Source organism: Phascolarctos cinereus, unplaced genomic scaffold (assembly GCF_003287225.1).
Source record: "Phascolarctos cinereus isolate Bilbo 61053 unplaced genomic scaffold, phaCin_HiC Scaffold_5;HRSCAF=322, whole genome shotgun sequence".
Classification (NCBI taxonomy): Eukaryota; Metazoa; Chordata; class Mammalia; order Diprotodontia; family Phascolarctidae; genus Phascolarctos; species Phascolarctos cinereus.
In genome coordinates, this window is record NW_027555958.1 from 175,866,294 (window position 1) to 175,885,803 (window position 19,510).

A 19,510-nucleotide genomic window follows, 5' to 3' on the forward strand; every position below is an offset into this window, starting at 1 on the left:
CATATACATGAAATAAGAGTACACTACAGCATGGGATACACATCAACTACATGGAATGAACAGGAATAAAACAGGAATTCAGAGTGAGTCAGCAGTGGCTAAGGTTTCCAATGACAGCTTCAAAGAAGAGGCGAGCGATGAACCAGACCTTGAAGGATTTTGTTAAGTACAAAGGATGAAGAGAGAATCCAGAAAGATGGGGAAGGTCAGTTACAGAAGTATCACAAAGGCAACTGAAGCAAGGAAGAGAAAGTTCGTGGACAGTAACTAGATCAGCCTAGGTTCATCCTTTCTAGCAAGTTTCAGCTTAGGTGACACTTCTTTTATGGAGCCTTTCCTGGTGCCCCAGGTGAATGCAATCTCTCTCTTCTCAAATTTCTCCCAGCAGCCTGAATCAATTCTTTGAGTTACTTTACTTCCTTACTGAACAGTAAGCCCCTTTTGAGGCTTTCCCAGAAAGTACATAGCAGACAGCTGAAAATACTTTTTGAGTAAGTGAATGAATGGATGGATGCAGGGAATTATGAGAGTTAAGACTGGAAAGGTAGGTTGGGGTCATTCTATGGAGGGCTTCCGTTTCCAGTCTCTCCCTCCCTCCTTCCTTCTCTCCCTCCCTTCCTTCCTTCTTTCCCTCCCTCTAGAAATGCCAAATGAGGTAAAAGTAGGCGATCACTTACAGTGTAAGTTCCTTGACCTGTCTTATGCTTGTTTTACGTCCTTCTGAGTGTCTAGCCCAATCCTGGGTCAACAGTTTACCTCTGATAATTTCTACTGGTTGAGTGTATCTTTGCCATCTACAAGATCTTTTACCCAATCTTGAAGATCTTTTGTGTCCCTAATGAAGATATGCATCCATGGCTTGGTAAAATATCTTATTATGGAGTTCATTACTGACCACAGTGTTTGCCATGGACACATAGGTATGTGTTATAAGTGGGGCCACTGCCTAATTTCCACTGCCACATCTAATCTTGAGTTTTTTATTCTGTTGTTAGTATTATATTCTAATAGAGTCTGCTGACTATAACTGGCAGCAGGAATGCCAACTTCTCCTGTGCATTAGCAGTAGCATGCTTGGCATTGTGGACAAAATAATGGACTTACAGTCAGAAAGACTTAGCTCAAACCTCACCTCTGACAGTAGCTGTCTGATCCTGGGCAAGTAACTAAACCTCTCTGAGTCTCAATATCTTCATCTATAAAATGGGGATAATAATTCCTGTTGCACTGTTACTTTGAATACTTGTACTTTGTACAGTTATCAAAAGGACCTAATGAGACAATGTTACATCAAGCACATTGCAATCTTTAAAGTGCTACATTTGTGTCATTTATTATTATTCTATGAAATTGTTGGGACCCCATAAAATATTAAACAGGACCTGCAGGAGGACAAAAGCAGGCAAGGCCAAGTCCTCTTTTTGGCTTCTTTCTGTTGCCTACTTGCTCATGAGCACCAGTAATATTTTATTTATGCCAAGTGTGAAGTGTGGTATTCCCATCCTGAGGAATGCACATAAGAAGACTGGGTTTTGGAGGGCTTCATTGGAACAGAGAGGCATTCAACATCATGCCAGACATAAACATGAGCATCTGTCATCACCTTCTGGTTAAGCTGATTTTGAACTGCAACAGAAAGATGCTGACATTAACTGGATATAAACTTCCAGAGGAATTGGAGGGAGGGGGGAAAGACTTCAGCAATAATTAATGCAATTCTCAGTGAAGTTGCTGTCCTAAGTCAGATGTCAGCCTGCCCCTGGCCTCACCTCTACAGCTGGAATTTCCTGGCAGGATTCACTCTTGTCCAAAACTCTGAGTGCCAGGGCATGATTCAGTCATTATCCATGGACAAGTGTCACTACCAGGTCTCAGCCTGAAAGGAAATACACAGCTCCCTCTACCTCATGAATGGGAAGTTTCGGTCACCTGCTGGCATCTCACCTTGTTCTTGGCAAGCACATTGGCTCCTGCTTTAACAAGAAGCTTGGCAGACTGGCTGAAGCCATGCCAGGATGCTTCATGAAGAGCGGTATTCCCATCCTACAGAAAACACACACACACACACACACACACACACACACACACACACACACACAGAGACAGGAAGAGCAGATTTAGACTTCTGAGTTGGAACAAGGAAGTATGCTTTAAGAGCACATAAGACATAAAGAACCTGGTCTTGGACTCCTGAACAACTTAATCTTCAATGAGACCTCTGGGCTACACCAGGGATGTTCCAGAAGCCAAGGCTAGGAGAAAAGAATTCCACAAACATCATCCTATCCATTCATCCAGCTTCATATCTATCCCCATTAGACTGTAAGTTCTTTGAGAACAGGATCTCCTTTTTGCCCTTCATTGTATCCCCAGTGCTTAACAGAACAGTGCTTGGAATACAGTAAGCACTTAATAAATGATTGTTGACCTAATTATCTTTTTATTTATTTTTATTTATTTTATTTTTTTTTAGTGAGGCAATCAGGGTTAAGTGACTTGCCCAACGCCACACAGCTAGTACATGTCAAGTGTTTGGTCTGAGGCCGGATTTGAACTCAGGTCCTCCTGACTTCAAGGCCGGTGCACTGCGCCACCTAGCTGCCCCATGTTGACCTAATTATCCCACGACCTACTTTACTTTTCATATCAGCTGTAGAGAGAAATATTAAAAAGTTTCAATAACAAAGCCCAAGTTATGAGACTTGGGACATGGGAGTATAATGGTATACCCTCTGGCTTGGGGACCACTCACAAATCTACAGTGTCCAATTGGGCAGGTAGAATTTATATTCACTTCTTTTAAAATGTGAATTAATGAAGCGATACTCAAATAAACCCAAGAACCTGAAGAGACACTGAGGGAAAGGTGGTTTGTCATTAAATAGATAAGGCAACTATCTGGTAGAATGTAAACCCTTTGAGGTATGGGATTTCTTACATTTTTTGTCTTCGAATCTCCAGTATGCATCACCAAGTAGGTAGTTTTGTCTTTGAATCCTCAGTGAAAGGGGTACCCATATTTGCTGTAGTTACATAATTTTAAAATGATAACCAAACAACTCTTCATCCCCTTCTCTTGACCCCTTACTACTTAACTCTTTTTTTTTCTTGTTGGAAATAATAACAACAATAATAGCTTACATTTACATAGCTCTTAAAGATTTAATCATTTGAGCCATAGGAATTGTGCCTGAGGCCTTACAGGGAAGAGAGTGGCAGAGGACAAAGAGTGGCAGGTCTGAAGAGAAAACAGTTACATTCTCTTCCAAGTTGTCAGGAAGATTCTGTGTACTAGGCAGTCAGATGGGGGAAGGGACAGGTACTCTTTGCCAGTGAGCTTGGGCTCTGCCTATGACTACATACACATTATCTCCCCCATTGGATCATGAGCTTCTTAAGACTAAGGAATTTTTTTTTCCTTTTTGCCTTTCTTCGTAGCCCCAGCTCTTAGAATAACACCTAGCACATAGTAGGTACTTGCTGATTTGACCTATGACTGCTAGTCAGACTTCAGCCAGCCTTCCTAATGCTGGCAGTAAACTTAAAAAAAATTGTTAGAGGTCAGCTCCAACACTCCTGGTACTTGGCAAGATTATACTTGGTAACCCTGGGTATGGTGGTCTCCATTTTTAGAGTAGCTTTGCCATAAAGTCTATTTTCAGGGGTTTTAAATATTGAGAGCACTGCTATTGGAGGGCAGCTAAGCTAGTAGCCATGGACACTAGTATTGAATGAAAATTATGCAGGAGATACAAAGGGATAAGTATATATGAGCATGCCAATCAGAGGAAATATGGAAAGCAAAAAAAAAGGGGGGGGGAAGGGACACACATTCTTTGGGTAAAACCTATCACCCAACATGCTAGGTCCCCTACCCCTTCTTTTTTTGGTGACTGTACTTGTGATTTCATTGACATAGGATACTATAGTATACTGTCTTCACCAATGCAGGATCACAAAGCCAGTATGTATCAGAAAGAGGATTTTCAGACTCCGAGGCCAGCTCTCTAGTCAGTATGCTGCCTGAGAAATACATGACATTTAAAAAAAAAAAATAGGTTGATCCATATACAGTCTAAAGCTACCAAGTAGGTAGAGAAGTACAAAGATCAACTTTTCTGAGAGACTAGATCCTCTTATAAGATCAATTTAAGTAAGATACAGTCAATCATCAAGTCTTAGCCCATTCATTTTACTTGGAGTTATTCAGCTCCCATCCTAAAAAATATTTAGGACATGTTCCTTATAGACCATCTACAAACCATGTGTGGCCTCACACAGAACCCAGGGGACAAGAGCAGTGTCTGAGATTTCTCTTTTTACCTTGTCTTGTCTGTCCAAAGCACACCCCTCTTGAATGAGAGCGGCTATGACCTCGGTGTTCCCTACAACAGTAGCTCGGTGCAGTGCAGTCTGATCCCCCTGAAAAGTGAGGCATTACCAATCAGTTAATTCTCTCCAGCTGTAACCTTGTGCCCGCTACTGACAGGCAGACTCATAAAGAACATAAACAGGAACGTGTTACTGTGAATGAGAGGGGCTCTGTGCTTCTCAGGAAGAGTGGGTGCTGGATAGAGAAAACTGGCTTCCACTTGCCACCTGACCACTGATCCAGCAGAATCTCAATCCCATCACCCAAACAACTCTATGCCATATAGTTACAGTTGCAAAATAGGGGTTATGCACCTCAACAAATGCCCTAGGAAGCAGAAGGGGTTAGTGAATTAAAACATTTTAAAGATTCCGTGAGAAGATGTTGCCTAGATAGTGTACCTAACACCTGGCATGAGGAACGAATCGAGGACCTGTGCTGGCAGAATTGGATCAGTTTATCGTAAGAGGCAGGAACTGGAACGCAACTGGGGTAGATAAGCCCTTTCTCCATTACAGGAGGCATCACCACCTCACAATTCAGGCTAGCTAGCAATTTGTCAACTGTCCCATGATGGTCATAGTCAATGGCAATTCAAAGTGGTTGATTCTTCATGGATTTCTTGCGAGGAGCTCTTGGGGATCTGTTAAGACCAAAGCACTTTATAATCATAAAGCCTTTGTGCTGAGCTTATTTCTAAGTCTCATCTGAAATTTCGTGTACCATTCTTACTAATTTATACTGTCTCTGACCCCTCTCTGGGTTTAGGTTCTTGGGATTGTCAAATGTTTCTCCCTTTGTCTCTCAAGGGGATGAATGGAATCTGACTCTCTCACTCAACTTCAAATAAAAAATAATTAGGCACAGTGGCACAGGCCTGTAATCCCTTCTCCTGGGGTAGGCTAGAGCTGGTGGATCAGTTGAGCTATGTAGTTCTTCAGGGATTCTCACTAAGTCCAGCAACAACACAGAAGACCTCTGAGACTGGTGCGGGGATGGGAGTGGGGGGAGGAATCAGACTGTTTGAGGGTGGGTGATCTAACCCAGATAAGAAAGAGTAGATCAAAGCTTTTGAGCCAATCAGCATTGGGACCAGATTTTATTTATTTATTTTCGTGAGGCGATCGGGGTTAAGTGACTTGCCCAGGGTCACATAGATGGTAAGTGTTAAGTGTCATGTCCTTCTGACTCCAGGGCCAGCGCTGTATCCACTGGGCCACCTAGCTGCCCCTCAGAGTGTGGTGTGTGTGTGTGTGTGTGTGTGTGTACACACGTATTTAATATGAGGCAACTGGGGCTAAGTGACTTGCCCAGAGTCACACAAGCTAGTGAGTATTATATGTCTGAGGCTGGATTTGAACTCATGTCCTTCTGACTCCAGGGCTACTGCCCTATCCACTGCACCACCCAGCTGCCTTGGGACCAGATTTATGAGTAGTCACTACACTTTCAGCCTGGGTAAGAAAGGGAAAGAGAAAAGGATCAGGAGAGGAGAGGGAAAAGAAAGGCAAAAGGAAAAAGGAGAAAAATAGAAAAGAAAAATAAGGAAAAGACATTCCTAAATATGGAAAGATCAGTACTATAGCAGAGAAAGCTTCTTCTATGGAATCTAAAAGCAAATCTTCTCTATGAAACAATTAGGAAAATCAAGAAAGAAAATAATATCTCATATTTTATATTTATATTTTAAATATGTTTAACATATATTTATATATCATATTTATAGAAATATTATATAATATACATAGATACATTTATTTATATATAAATGTAAAATATATTTAAAATATAAATATATTTTAGATGTGGAACAGAACTTGGAGGTTAGAATCCACCACCCTCATTTTGCAGACAAGAAAACTGAGGCCCAGGGAGGTCCAGTGACCTGCCCCAAGTCTGCTTCTATACTGTCACCCAGATGAATACATGGTAAGATCAATGAAAAAATATGAATGATTTTTCTAGGGTAGTAGAAAGATCAATGAAATGACTGAAAGTTAGGAGCTCTGAATTCTTGTCCTAATTTTAAGTGTGTAAGCTTGGGCCCTTTGACCTCAGTTTCTTATCTTTAAAAGGGCGGTATTGGACTGCATTATCTTTACAGTTCCTTCCTGCTCTAACATTCTCTGGTTCTACCACTAGGAGTTCTAGACACATGCAATTAGCCCATAGAGGAAGAGACTTGTAAATTCATAAAACCTAAGTGCTAGAAGAGGCCTCTTCTGAGCTAACTTGAATGAATTATGATCTGTTTACATGATGATTTTATTACTTTGTAATTACCTGGGATGCAAATTAGAAGTGGATTAATCTCAGATATCTAATTTATTTTTCTTTCTTGATATTAAAGATGTTAATTAAAAAACATTTTTTAAAGGATAAGAACTTTTAGAACCCGGTCTACAGAGGCAGTGCTTTACAGAGGAAAGGCTGAATTTTGAGTCAGAAGATCTCTGGTTGAGGATAGGCACTGCCATTTATTAGCTGTGTGACCTTGGCCAACTCATATAACCTCTCTGAGACAGTTTCCTCCAGATGTAAAACAGTGATGACAATGATACCTGCCTTATCTACCTCTGTAAATTCAAAGATCAGAAAAACACTTCTGAAGATTAGCCCATTTAATAGCATTTGCAATGTCTGTTTCTCTTTCATATTCAAGCACAGCACAGTGGATGGTATCCTGGACTTGAAGACAGGAAGACCTGTATTCAAATCCTACCTATCTTACCACCTGTGTAATATTGGCTAAGTTAATGTAATTTTTCTGAGTGTCAGTTTTCCTCATTTGTAAAATTAGGAGAATGGAAGAAAGAATGGAAACAAGCATTTGTTAAGTGCTCACTGTGTGCCAGGCTCTGTGCTAAGCACTTTGTGAATATTATCTCTCTATGGCTCCTTCCAGCTCTACATTTATGATCCTATGAATTCATTCTCTTAAAAAAATTTTAATGGTACTATCATTTCCCCAAAAGTGTTTTGTTCAAGATGACTCATTAAAAACGAAGACCATTTACACATGGCATAAAAGTGCCATTTGTATGCCATATGGATCTGTAAAGGACTCAAGACAAAAGGCCCCAATCCACTACTGACCCTACCAGATGTTTGATGATGCTTTCATCAAGAGCTTTCCACAGGGCTAACAGAAAACCCCCTGCCTACAGTGAATGTGACTTATCAGCAACATCAGCCATACTATTATTACTGGACCTGTTTCATTCTTTTCTAATGACATGGGCACCTGTTGTTATGATCTTGTCTCTCCCCATCACCCCCTGGCCACACTTTAATACAGGTTTAAATGTTCATCACAGCCTACCTTCCAGGAATAAGGAGGTGATAAGCCTTCTATACTCTGTCCTACTCAGGTCTCACATGGAATACTGTGCTCAGTTTTGAGTGCCGTAGTTTAAGGACACTATTAAAATGGAGAGCTTTCAGAGGTGGGCAACCAGGATGTTGAAGGGGCTAAAGTAAACGTCATAGGAGGATCACTTAACAGAAGTGGACATATTTAGATTGGTGGTATGAAGGCTCCAAGGGGACATGATAGCTGTGGTCATGTACTTGTAGAGATGTCATATACAGTAGGGATTACACTTATACTGCGTGGCCCCAAAGGGCAGAATTAGGAATATTGGGAGGAAATGTCAAAGCAGCCAATTTAGACTTGATGTCAGGAAAAGTATCCTAACAAGTCAAGCTGTCCCAAGGTAGACTGGCTTGCCTCGAGAAGTGATGAGCTTTCCCTCCTCAGAGGCCAGGTCTTCAAGCAGAGCGGAATGGCCACTTTTTTGGGTATGTTATACTGGGGATAGCTTTCTGGCATGGAATATACAAAATGACCACTGAAGTCCCTTCCAGCTTTCAGACTGTGATGCTCTAAGTTCTCTTATAATTCATAAAGCTAACAAATCCCCCTTTCCAAGGAAAATTGCTCTTTAACTCAGTCCAAGAAGCTAAATTCATCCATTCAGTTCCACGATGGGCAGTATTTTCTGTAAATTTTCAGTGGTATTATCAGAATCACACAAAGATCAGATGACTTTCATCACGAGATAACAGTTGGAGCTCTATCTGCATCACACAAAGAGGAACCCATGACTTTTTCATCTTATGGCTTATCAGCTCTGGTAGAGAGCATCCCTGATAGCCTAGGAGAAATGTAATGGGAACTCTCTTATCCATTTCATAGATCACATTATACAGCCCTATGTCGACATTTTTTAAAAATAGCTGTATATGGTAGTCCAACCTACTGATTTTACTACTGAAGAGAAACTGAGTCTCAGGAAGGTTGAGTGGTTTCTTTCAAGTCACACAGGCGATAAGCCTCAGAGGTGAGATCTGAACCTAGGTCACTCTACAACTGGATAATGAGCTCTGTTTAGAATAGAGTGAAGGGTCTTTAGGGGCACAGCTTATAAGAAAATGATTCCAGGCACAGATGACAGCAATTTGAACTCAGCAATCCCTTAGTTATAACTAAAGCTGAATTCCTTTAAGTAAAGGGGAGAGAAGAGTAAGAAGGGATAACAACTCCCTGTCTACATGCTGCTCCCAAAAGTAGCAGACAAGGCCAGTACCGCTCTCAATCTTACCTTCCCATAAAGGCAAAAGCTTTGATGCTGAAACACTCCTACTTTGAGGACTACAGCTGAGACAGCTAAACGTTTCCTTAATGTTTCTACACTTCATTCAGTCATCATTAAAAAAGCCCCAAAAGGCACTTAGAAGCTGCACTGGGAATCATACAATATAGCTTAACCATATTCCCTAACTCCTTTATGACTTTTAAAAAAACCTCCAGGAATGCCTAAAATCTTTAAAAGAAATGACAGGATGAGTACAGTAGTCTTAATAGCATCCTTTCAACAAGTATTTCTTGAATGAATGCTATATGCAAGGTATGGTGGAGGGACATCTTAGGTAGAGGCATTTATTAAGCACCTACTATGAGCCAGGCACTGTGCTAAGCAGAAGACGTACGCAATAAAATTTCAAGGATATAGCATTTCGCCAATAGGGACCTGCTGTTTTATTCCCCTACCCTATCCTAGAAGCTAAAGATAGGGAAAGCCTATCACTTCCTGTGAGTGATGCCCCCACTTTTAGGTCCATTTTAATTCCCTGTAGGATAAGATATGCAATAATTCTTTGAATCTGCCATGTGCCTGCTCTTTATGCAAGACACCTCGGTCAACTGCAGAAGAAATCACCACAAAGTGATTTTGAGTATGTTTGTGGCTTAAAGCTGGAAAGAGAAAATATTTGGGATCTGGTCCTGAGGATTAAAGACAGAGACATCCCTCCACACTAGGGTACCAAACTGGAGTCTTGCAGAAAGACCATGACTTCTCAGAGCCCAGAAGTGGTTGGGGAGGCCAGTCTCCTACTCATTAGCAATAAGCTAGCCTTGGATAGCCAATAGATAGAGCACTGGGCCTGGAGTCAGGAAGATCTGAGTTTAAATCCAGCTTCAGATACCTTACCAGCTGTCTGACTTTAGGCAAGTCACTTAACCTCTTATTGCCTCAGTTTCCTCATGCAGAAAATAGGGATAATAGTAGCACCCACCTGCCAGGGTTGTAGTGAGGATCAAATTAAAGAAAAATTGTAAAGCACTTAGCACAAAGGAGGTGCTATGTAAATGTTAGCTATTCCTATTAATCATTCTGAATCAAACTTTGAGTTGTCTTTCCCTTACTGACAGTCAAAAATTAAAGAACATCAGCATTAGGAGGTAACTTAAGAGACTATCTAGTCTGATCCCTCCATTTTACAGATGAAAAAACCAAGTATAGAAATGAAGTGATTTACCCAAGGTATTACAGAGAACTAGTGGCAGAGTCCAGACTAGCATTCAGTTCTCCTGATTCTCCCAATTCAGAGCTGTTTTCAGAGTTGTCTCCTTATTTATGAGGGAATTCAAACCTCGGATATTCTTGGAAAGAGCCAGAAAAAGTGGTGGTATTTGGGCTGTCTCTCCTAGCAATTATCAAAATCAAACTCCACTGGCTTGCCTGTAGGATGAAATACAAATTCCTCTGTGTGGCACTAAAATGGGAGGGACAGGGAGTAGACCTGTGATTTTACTGACATAAGGAACTCCCAAAGGAGGAAACTCCTTCTACCAAAGCAGATCATCATCTTCTTTGCAACTTATAATCTTAGGGAATAGACTAGAATACTGAGAGCTAGCTAGCTAGCATTTATGTAATGTTTTAGGGTTTGCAAAGTGTTTTACAAATATGATCTCATTTTAACCTTGCAACCACTCTGTGAGTAGGATTTATTATCCCCATTTTACAAAGCAGGAAACTGAGATGGATAAAGTTGACTTGTCTAGGGTTACACATCCATCAGGTGTCCCTGATTCCAAGGACAACACTCTAGACATTATGATACACTACTTCTCATTGGCCTTTAAAATCCTTCACACCCTGCCTCCAGCCCAACCTTTCTAGTTTCATTCTACAGGATTACCCTTAATGTCCCAAAGTGGCCCCCTTGCTGTTTCTTGTACCCAACATTACATCTCCTGACTCTGCCTTTGCCCATTAGAATGGAAGCTCCTTAGCAGTGGGCTTGGCACATTATAAACACTTAATAAATCCTTGCTGGTTTATGACTGATCTGCCCAAATTATCTACCCCATCCCTGGAATGTGCCCCCTCCTCACTTTTACCTCTTAGAATCCCTAGCTACCTTCATAATTCAGCTCAGATTCCACTTTCTGCACCTAAGGCTTTTTTTCTGATCCTGTTTGCTAGCCCATCCCCAATGTTATTTTCTACAACATGTATTCATTTGTATGTGTATATGTTGATTCCCCAATAGAATGTAAGTTCTCAAAGGGCAGGGATTAATTTTCCTTTGTCTCTGTATCCCTACTATTTATAACAGTACCTGGCCACATAGTAGGTGCTTAATAAATTCTTGTTGGATGGATGAATGGTTTGGATATGAAAAAACTAAATACTGTAGATATATTCTGAATGATCAACAAAATGTGGGAGGAGAGGTTGTACTAACTGGTAATCTGAAGAACAAGGGATTCTTCACTCAGCAGTTCTGATTAGGAAGACACTGAGCTATGTACTAGGTTTCACGAACTGATGATATCCTGCCACATCCCTTTTATCTATCTATCTATCTATCTATCTATCTATCTATCTATCTATCTATCTAAATTTGAGGCTTTTAGGAATTTGAAACCTCTGGAGTCAATATCCTTAGATTTGGATCTATTTGGGCTTTCCTCCAAATGGTCAGAAAACTGAGAGTGGTGAGAAATAGTGGGGAGAGATTTTTAAGCCTAGCGACAAGACTAACCCCGAGCCACACAAGCAGAAAGCATGCATCTTTTCAGGAGCAATCATGCCATGCCAGGGCAGGGCACACATGCAAGCCTGCTGAAAGGAAGCATGAGGCCAGAGAGATGCACAAAGGAAACTGCTGACCTCCTTTTCTCTCTCTGATCTTCTAGGTTCCTTCCTAGTCTTTCTCCTCTGGTCTTTTTTATTTTTCTCTTCCTTGATGCCTTTCACCATAGCCGCTCTGTCCTGGACTATTTCTGAGGTGTGTTCTGTGTGAATACTCATGGACCAATCAGAGACCTCGTTAGAGCTCCAATAGGATTTGGCAGGATTGGCAGGAAGCAAGAGAGAATTAGCTCCTGGGGTTCCATACTCTAAAGAACTGGTTTCCACAGGTTGAAATTCATAATAATCCCACTCCAGGCCACTGAAGGTCATTCTTCCACTAATTATCAGTCTTTAAAAATGACTTTAAAGAACAATATCTGCAGAATATGAAGTTAGGGTTTTAAACTCTTCACAACAGTTATGTTCACTATCAGCACACTGTCCAGGATAGGTAGATAATTTCATTCATTAATTTTCCCAGTCTTGTTAAAAGAACAAAGGCATGGAACTTTCTTCTACTGATACTTGCAAGCATACTCAAAGACTTCTCATAAGATCTAAGATTTAGAGCTAGAAGGGACCTCAGAATTCATCTAATCTAAGCCACTCTTTTTACAGATAAGGAAACTGAGGCTCAGGGAGATGAAGAGACTTGCTTAAGGTCATCCCAGTTGTAAGCACTGGAAGGAAGATTTGAACCCAGGTCTTTTGATTCTAATACCAGTGCTCTTTCCACCATACCAAATGGCTTCCCCACTCAACACCATGCCACTCAGCACATTATGACCACTCTGGAGACAGAAACACTGGAATCTGTGGTTGCTCATACATTTAGAAATTCATTCTTTCATTACAAACAGAGGCCAGGGTTGGCCACATCATTCATTCCGAATTCTTAATGATAACAACACAAGTTTTTGTGGTTGTTTTTAAAATGCAGCACATAACAGAGGAAACATAAGTATTTCTGCGTAGGACAAGGTAAAGATACAAGAAAATTAATAATTTCATGTGCATGAGCAAGGAGGGAGTGCAGGGTGCTATCCTCTGAAATTAGCCAAGACTTTCCTTATGCTGATGTTTGCCATCTTGATCGATCATCGCCTTTGCCTACTCTCTCTCCCTCCTCCACCCCCATAAAAATAGCCTTGGTTACTGTCAAACAACAAATGCTTTCTGAATCCATTGAAATCCAGCTGCATGATGACTCCTGTAGGACCTGCCACTGGAAATGTGTGTAGTTACCATGGTTCTCCATGTCAAGTACCGGATTTCTGTCAATGTATAAATGAAGATGTGATCACATCACCAGAATATGAGATTGTGTGCTGTCTCACACACCTTTAGCAACTTAATCCAACTTCTTCTACTCCAAGTCACTTACTTCAAAAACAAAAACCATACGCACTGAGGTAATCTTGTCTATGGAGGAATGTTCTGATGGTGTGTGTGTGTGTGTGTGTGTGTGTGTGTGTGTGTGTGTGTGTGTGTCCCCTCAAAGGCACACACTGGAGATCAGTAAATTTAGTTAAACCTATCTTCTTTAGAAAACTTTGCTTCTGCTGAAATGCACAGCCTTTCCATGAAAGGAATGGGATAGGTCAGGCATGGTGGCACACATTCATAATCCCTGCCCTAGAAGAAGCTGAGGCTGGTGGACCTGTGGATCTCTTGAGTATGAAAGTTTTGAACTGCAGTAGGGCATAAGCCAGTTAAGTGTCTGTACTAAGTCTGGGATTAATATGTCGAATGCCCCATGGAATCAGAAGGCCATTACATTGCCCCAGAAGAGACAAACTGACCCAGTATTTAAGCTTCCATACTGATCATAATTAGTTTCAGGCTAGTGAGTGGCTCCGAGCTTCCAAGCCCTGATGAGATAAAGAGACACAGCCTCAAAAAAAAAAAGTAATGGGAAAGACTCCCATATCATGCATAGCCACATACACGTGTACAATCAGCTCCATGCTCTGTTATTTCTTTGGATATGCCATCATTGTTACATTTCTAAGAATACCTGGCATTAGGGCTTTGCAAAATGATTTCTGGAAACACTAGAACAGGTTGGTGAATCCCATTTTAGCCACACCCAGGTTTGCTTACAGGTGTAGATCTGTTCAATTTCGGGAATTATTAAAAGCTAATATGGAGGAGGTTACATTAAACTCAGTATTTTCAAGAGGACTCAAATGACCTGTACTTTTCTCACACATATCCACGTTTATCAGAGAACACTACTATATAATACATAGGTGGAATTGATCTAATTGTACAAGGGGATACAGTGAATTTGAAGCTGAAAATAAAAGAAAAATTAAAAAGAGGCCTATAGTAGCTTCCAAGGGTATGATTACATGACGTAGGGAGAAATAGTTATTGACTTTTCTTATATAGAACTGTCAGTCTGCTGATGTTTAAGGCTGACCCTCAGCAAATCAGATATCATTCACCAGCAGCCACTGAAGTTGCCTCCTGCAGGTTAATGCTATATTCTAGCAGGATCTTGAAGAGGATTTACACTATTAATGAAAGTGAGAAAAAGGAAAAAGAAAAACTGATCTTCTTCCTTCATTTTATATCCTAAAGCTTTAAGAAACTTCAACTATAAATACATCTAATAGAGGGGTTCTTAACTTTTTTTGTGATATGGCACCTTCGAGCCTTGATGAAACTTAGAGACCTCTTTCTCAAAATATTATTTTTAAATAATAGAAAGAAATGCTAAATTTTAGAGGTTATTGAAAATAAAGATGTAATTTTTTCCTCACCCAGGTTCACAGACTACCCACCAACTCCTTGCAGGTCCAATTACACCAGGGTAGGAACCCCTGATCTACATATAAATCAGTGTCACAAGGGAGTCCCAGTGAGGCTTTATGTGTACTTAAAAGTTGAACATGTGGCAAACAATACCCATTAGTGTTAGTCCTATCAGATGGAGAAATCACAGGTGACTGGAGAAACCAAGCATCATGACTCCTATTTAAATTTGCTACTGGGTATATAATTCAAGACATCCTTTTAGGCTGATCTTCAGAATTATTTTCCCTTGTATGACTGACCTACATGAGGGAATCATAGAGGTTAGTCTGGCCTGGACTATCATATCTCTTCACTATCACTTTTAATTATACCATATGCTTCTCATGACAGATTTTGATTCTTGACATGAGAACAACCCCCAATCCCTTTACTTACATCATCCTGGACATCCAGGTCACAGCCTGCCTTCAACAAGATCTGGACAACAGGAAGATGGCCTTTATTGGCAGCAAGATGTAGTGGTGTCCGGCCATGCTGTAGATGACAAAAAAAAATGCTGATTTCAGATCAATGAACAATTCAGAAGCATCACTTCTACATCTTCCTCTACCCCACCCCACTAAAGAAATGTTGCTTCACAGTGACTTTTATTGAGATTTCTTCTCCATGTTTACATAGAAATTCTCATTAATTTAGAACAAAAGCTGCGCCAGGATTGAGATGAATAACTGAAATCTATTTAAAAAATAGAACTTCATTTTAGTCAATGATATTAGCATTCTCACTAGTTCTTATAAAAGAGTCTATTTGTAAATTGAGTGGTTTAACTTTGTCTTTTTTCATTTCCTTCCTGGTATCAGTGTTAGATGAAGAGGGAGAATAGCTAATGGTCTTAGAGGTGGGGAGCCTGCAGCCTCGAGGCCACATGTGGCCTTCTAGGTCCTTGGGTATACAGCTTTTTGACTGAGTCTTAAATTTTACAGAACAAATCCTTTTATTAAGGGGATTTGTTCTATGAAGTTTGGACTTGAGGACCCCATGTGACCTTGAGGCTGCAGGTTCCCCACCCTTGGTAGGTAACCAGAACAATCACAAATTAATTGTCATCTATCTAGGCAAAACACACACACACACACACACACACACACACACAAAATAACCCAAATATTGTTTCTTATCTTCCAAATTCTTTTTCCCAAACAACTTTTGATTCTGAAGCCCCAGATCCAGGGTCTCCCAGAAGAAATAATGCAATTCAATGCAAATAAACAAACTAGAAAATAAATGAAAAATGTTTTTCTCTCCTGAAAAAATACTGTATTCCCAAAGGATGTGGATTTCTTTTTCTTCTTCCCCTGATTTTACTTACCCTGGGGAAATGGCTCTGCCCAGATAGCAACCCTTCTTTAAATAGCAGCCTCCCAGCATGCTGGAACATACCACCTGATGTAAATCAGGGAATCATTCTTGCCACATTAACGCATGTTAATCTGCTCAAATGGTTTACACCCCTCTGTGAAAGAATAGCTTAACAGATGAGTTACAGGCCACACAGAAAACAAAGTCTCTAAATGACTTAGAACTTTTGCAGTATAGACTCTTTTCATAGTTCAAATTTGTGAAAAACCACCAGAATCTGTTAAAACTATCCTTAAAGCCTGGATTTATTTGCTATATACTAGCTTGTTATGGAGAAATTAGCAATCAAGTGACAAGAGAAAACAAAGACTTAATTTCCACAAGTGAAATGCAATCAAAGAGGTAGGCTTCTGGGTACAGAGGGAGGAAGGAGGTCAGAGCTGACTTTAAAATTAGATTTTTTAATTAAGAACATAGCTTCTCCCCAGAAAATGGGTTATAAAAAAATCTTCAGAAAAACATCATCTAGTATGAAGTCAAGGAGTGACCTTCACTCCCTGATAATTGTGTTCAGCCACATTCCAATTTAACCTGGATTTTTAAAGTTTAATGAGGATCTTCCCTAGTTGTTAGAACAGCACAAAACTGATAGGGGTTTTATTGACCAATTTCTTCTCAATGGATTTGGTCATTCATTGTAGTACAGTCTGAGACCTTTACTACAAATACATCCATGGAGTTCATACTCTGTAATTTTATGAACATCTTTCATGGGAAAGTTTACATCTTCAAGAGTTAAAGAGTATCTATTGTCTAAGTGATACAATGAAGCTTGTTTATACATATATGTCTCTTAGACATATAGTGCCAATGGATTACAAGTTGGGTCCAGAATGAGGTAGGCCAGGAAGAACTGGTGAGATGGCTTTTAAAAAAAGTGGGACTCCTTAAGTAATACCAACTTATCTTCAAAACAAAGGCCCGTCTTTTTAAATAGCAATATTCTACTGACTCTCTATGGCTGCAAGTCACAGAACAATGCTACAGACTCCGAAGAATTAAAGTTGAGTACCACTCAAGAGGGCATTGGAAAGGCATCTAGGACCCAAGAGCGGGCTAAAACACAAAACAAAGAACCATGCAGAATCACAGTATGGAAAGAGAGTCACAGATTTTTGAGCTGGAAAGAACATCAGAGGTTATCTAATCCAAGGTCTCATTTTACATATGTGGAAAATGAGACCCTGAGAAGTAACACGACTTGTTCAAAGCATCATCAAAGAAATGAATCATCAAGAAAGGCTGATCACATGGCAAGAGCAAGGGATAACCAATGGACCACCTCTGTGTGTGTGTGTGTGTGTGTGTTTATAACATTAGAAGAAAGTGAGGAAATCCCCTGGCACACTGGGTGGCCCTCTTGAGTTGAAGTTATGGGAGGACATAAAAGTCATCAGGGCAGGCAGGTAGGGACAGGTTGAGATCTATGTTATTGGAGGGAACATCTACACTGGTGAGATCACAGATGCATCTGAGGACAACAACAAAAAAGGGGAAGTGGGCATATATTAGTGTAGGATGGAAGAAGAGAAAGCAGCAGGCCAGGGAATGTGATTGACTGAAAAGAGCACCAGACCAGCTGTCAGCTTTCAACTAGCTTTGTGGCCTTGAGCAAGATGCTTCAATTCTCCAGGCCTCAGTTCCTTCATCCACAAATTGAGGGTGTCAGACTAAATGACATCTAAAGTTCTTCCCAGTTCTAACAGTCTATGATTCTCCTAAGTGCTTTGGAGATGATTGGGTAGGTGAAGTCTGTATTTGGAATATGCCAGCACTTGAAGGACTGGGCTTATGTCATAGGATTACAGATTTAGAGGTGGAAGGGTCCTCAGAGGTTGTCTGGCTAAAGTTCTCCATCTTAAAGATGAAGAAGCTGACGTTCAGGATCATGTGAGAGACTTAAAGTAGAAAAAATGCAATTACATAGACTGTTCTTGTTTTACTGTAAACTCACATTAAGCAAATCTGACTCAATGTAAATAATTCTGAAAGAAATCTGCATTCCAAAAAAATACCTATGTTAATTTTACTGTATAGTACTGTTCTTTTGCTTCCTTTCTGCCCCTTGACTGGGCAGCCCACCCACCAAACAAACCCTTAAAAAACCCCTCAAAGTTAAAGCAGGAAAAGGAACATGCAGAAAGACTGCTACCACACCACTGGTGGCAGATAGGAGCTTGACTGGAGACCTCCAGCACAAAAAGAAGAAACCTTTGCTGGGCCACATGTGTCTGTCTTCTGTCTGTCCGTGCCTGGGTATTGCCTGTATCTTCCCAGCCTCCTCATGTCATCCCTCTTCTCCTGTCTATGTTCGTGTCTAGCCCTCATGTGTCTGCCCCCAGCATGTTCTTCCTCTAGATTCGGGACAGGTCCCTAATGTGTTCCTCCTGCTCTCACTTCTCTGTCCCACATGTCCTCGAACTCTGTGCTGGCCTTCTCCCTCCACAGGTGCACAGCTTCCTTCCCCACCCTCTCTTCCCCATGTCTATAGGCAAATTCCCATTACGTAAAAATCCCTTTATGTAAAGAGCTGTGGAACAGTCCACTTACATAAAGTGAGGACTGTCTACATCTACATTTCAAGAAGGAAAGAAAACTGCCCAGCAAATAAAGTTGGAAAAATAAATCTAATGTACAAGAAGAGAATTAGCAATGGCTAAACCCAGCAGCATTTCAGATGAAATGAATAAATTTGAGGAAAGGTCATATGGAATGGTTCTTATACTTCTCACCTCAGCAAATCAGTTTTAGCCCAAACCATAGAACAGAGCTTCAAACCTAGTCAGATCAAATCAAGGGCAGGAAGATCAAATCAGGATTAGTCAAGGGTAGGAAGTTTATAAGGCTGATCTAGAATTATAAGGTAGGCAGATTGGCAGCAAGTTTATTATTGTTATTATTATTATTATTATTATTATTATTATGACTATGACTACTACTAATTAGTTGTAGTAGTAGCTAATATTTATGTAGAGTAAAGGTTCAACTTTTTGGTGTTGTGGACCCCTTTGGCAGGTGAAGCCTATGGACACCTTTTCAGAAAAATGTTTTTAAACACACAAAATATAATAGCCTTCAAAAGAAACTATACTGAAATATAGTTAACAAAATATTTCTAAAAACAGGCTCACAGATTCCAGGTTAAGAACCCCTGAGCTTTAAGGGTTTCAAAGTGTTTTACATATACATATGTATATATAAAAATCTCATTTAATCCTCACAACAATCCAATGAGGTAGAGACTATTATTATTCCCATTTTATAGATGGGAAAAACTCCCAGAACTAACCTAGATTAGTATGATAATGCCAACTACAAGAATCATAGCTGTTAGTGATACAGCATTTTGAAGCATGTACTGAAGTTCAGAATGACTTTGGGGAAGGGGAGAAATCTGGACCAATTCCAGAAAGGGAAGACTATGAGACTAATTTCCTAAGTGTGTTTAGTGTTGCTGATCAGTTGCCACATAAGTCAGTAAAGGACACTCAAATACTCTTATTAAGGGTCTTAGGGAGTTCTTAGA

General features: G+C 40.3%; 1 protein-coding gene across 4 annotated transcripts in view; it reads right to left on the bottom strand.

The window, feature by feature from the left end:
* The window catches only part of ANKRD6 (ankyrin repeat domain 6), a 94,266-nt gene that overhangs the window by 29,880 nt on the left and 44,876 nt on the right, over positions 1-19,510 (bottom strand). For 2 of the 4 annotated variants that reach the window (XM_020963057.2, XM_078155241.1), the window contains exons 1-3: positions 11,839-12,147; positions 4,324-4,422; positions 1,945-2,043 (exon numbers count right to left, since the gene is read on the bottom strand). In XM_020963057.2, coding sequence (XP_020818716.1) covers positions 1,945-2,043; positions 4,324-4,422; positions 11,839-12,132 — 492 coding nt within the window. In that variant the 5' untranslated portion in view covers positions 12,133-12,147. Of the gene's footprint in view, positions 1-1,944; positions 2,044-4,323; positions 4,423-11,838; positions 12,148-15,000; positions 15,100-19,510 lie in introns of those variants that run through there. The other 2 variants (XM_020963054.2, XM_020963058.2) reach the window with 2 other exon arrangements.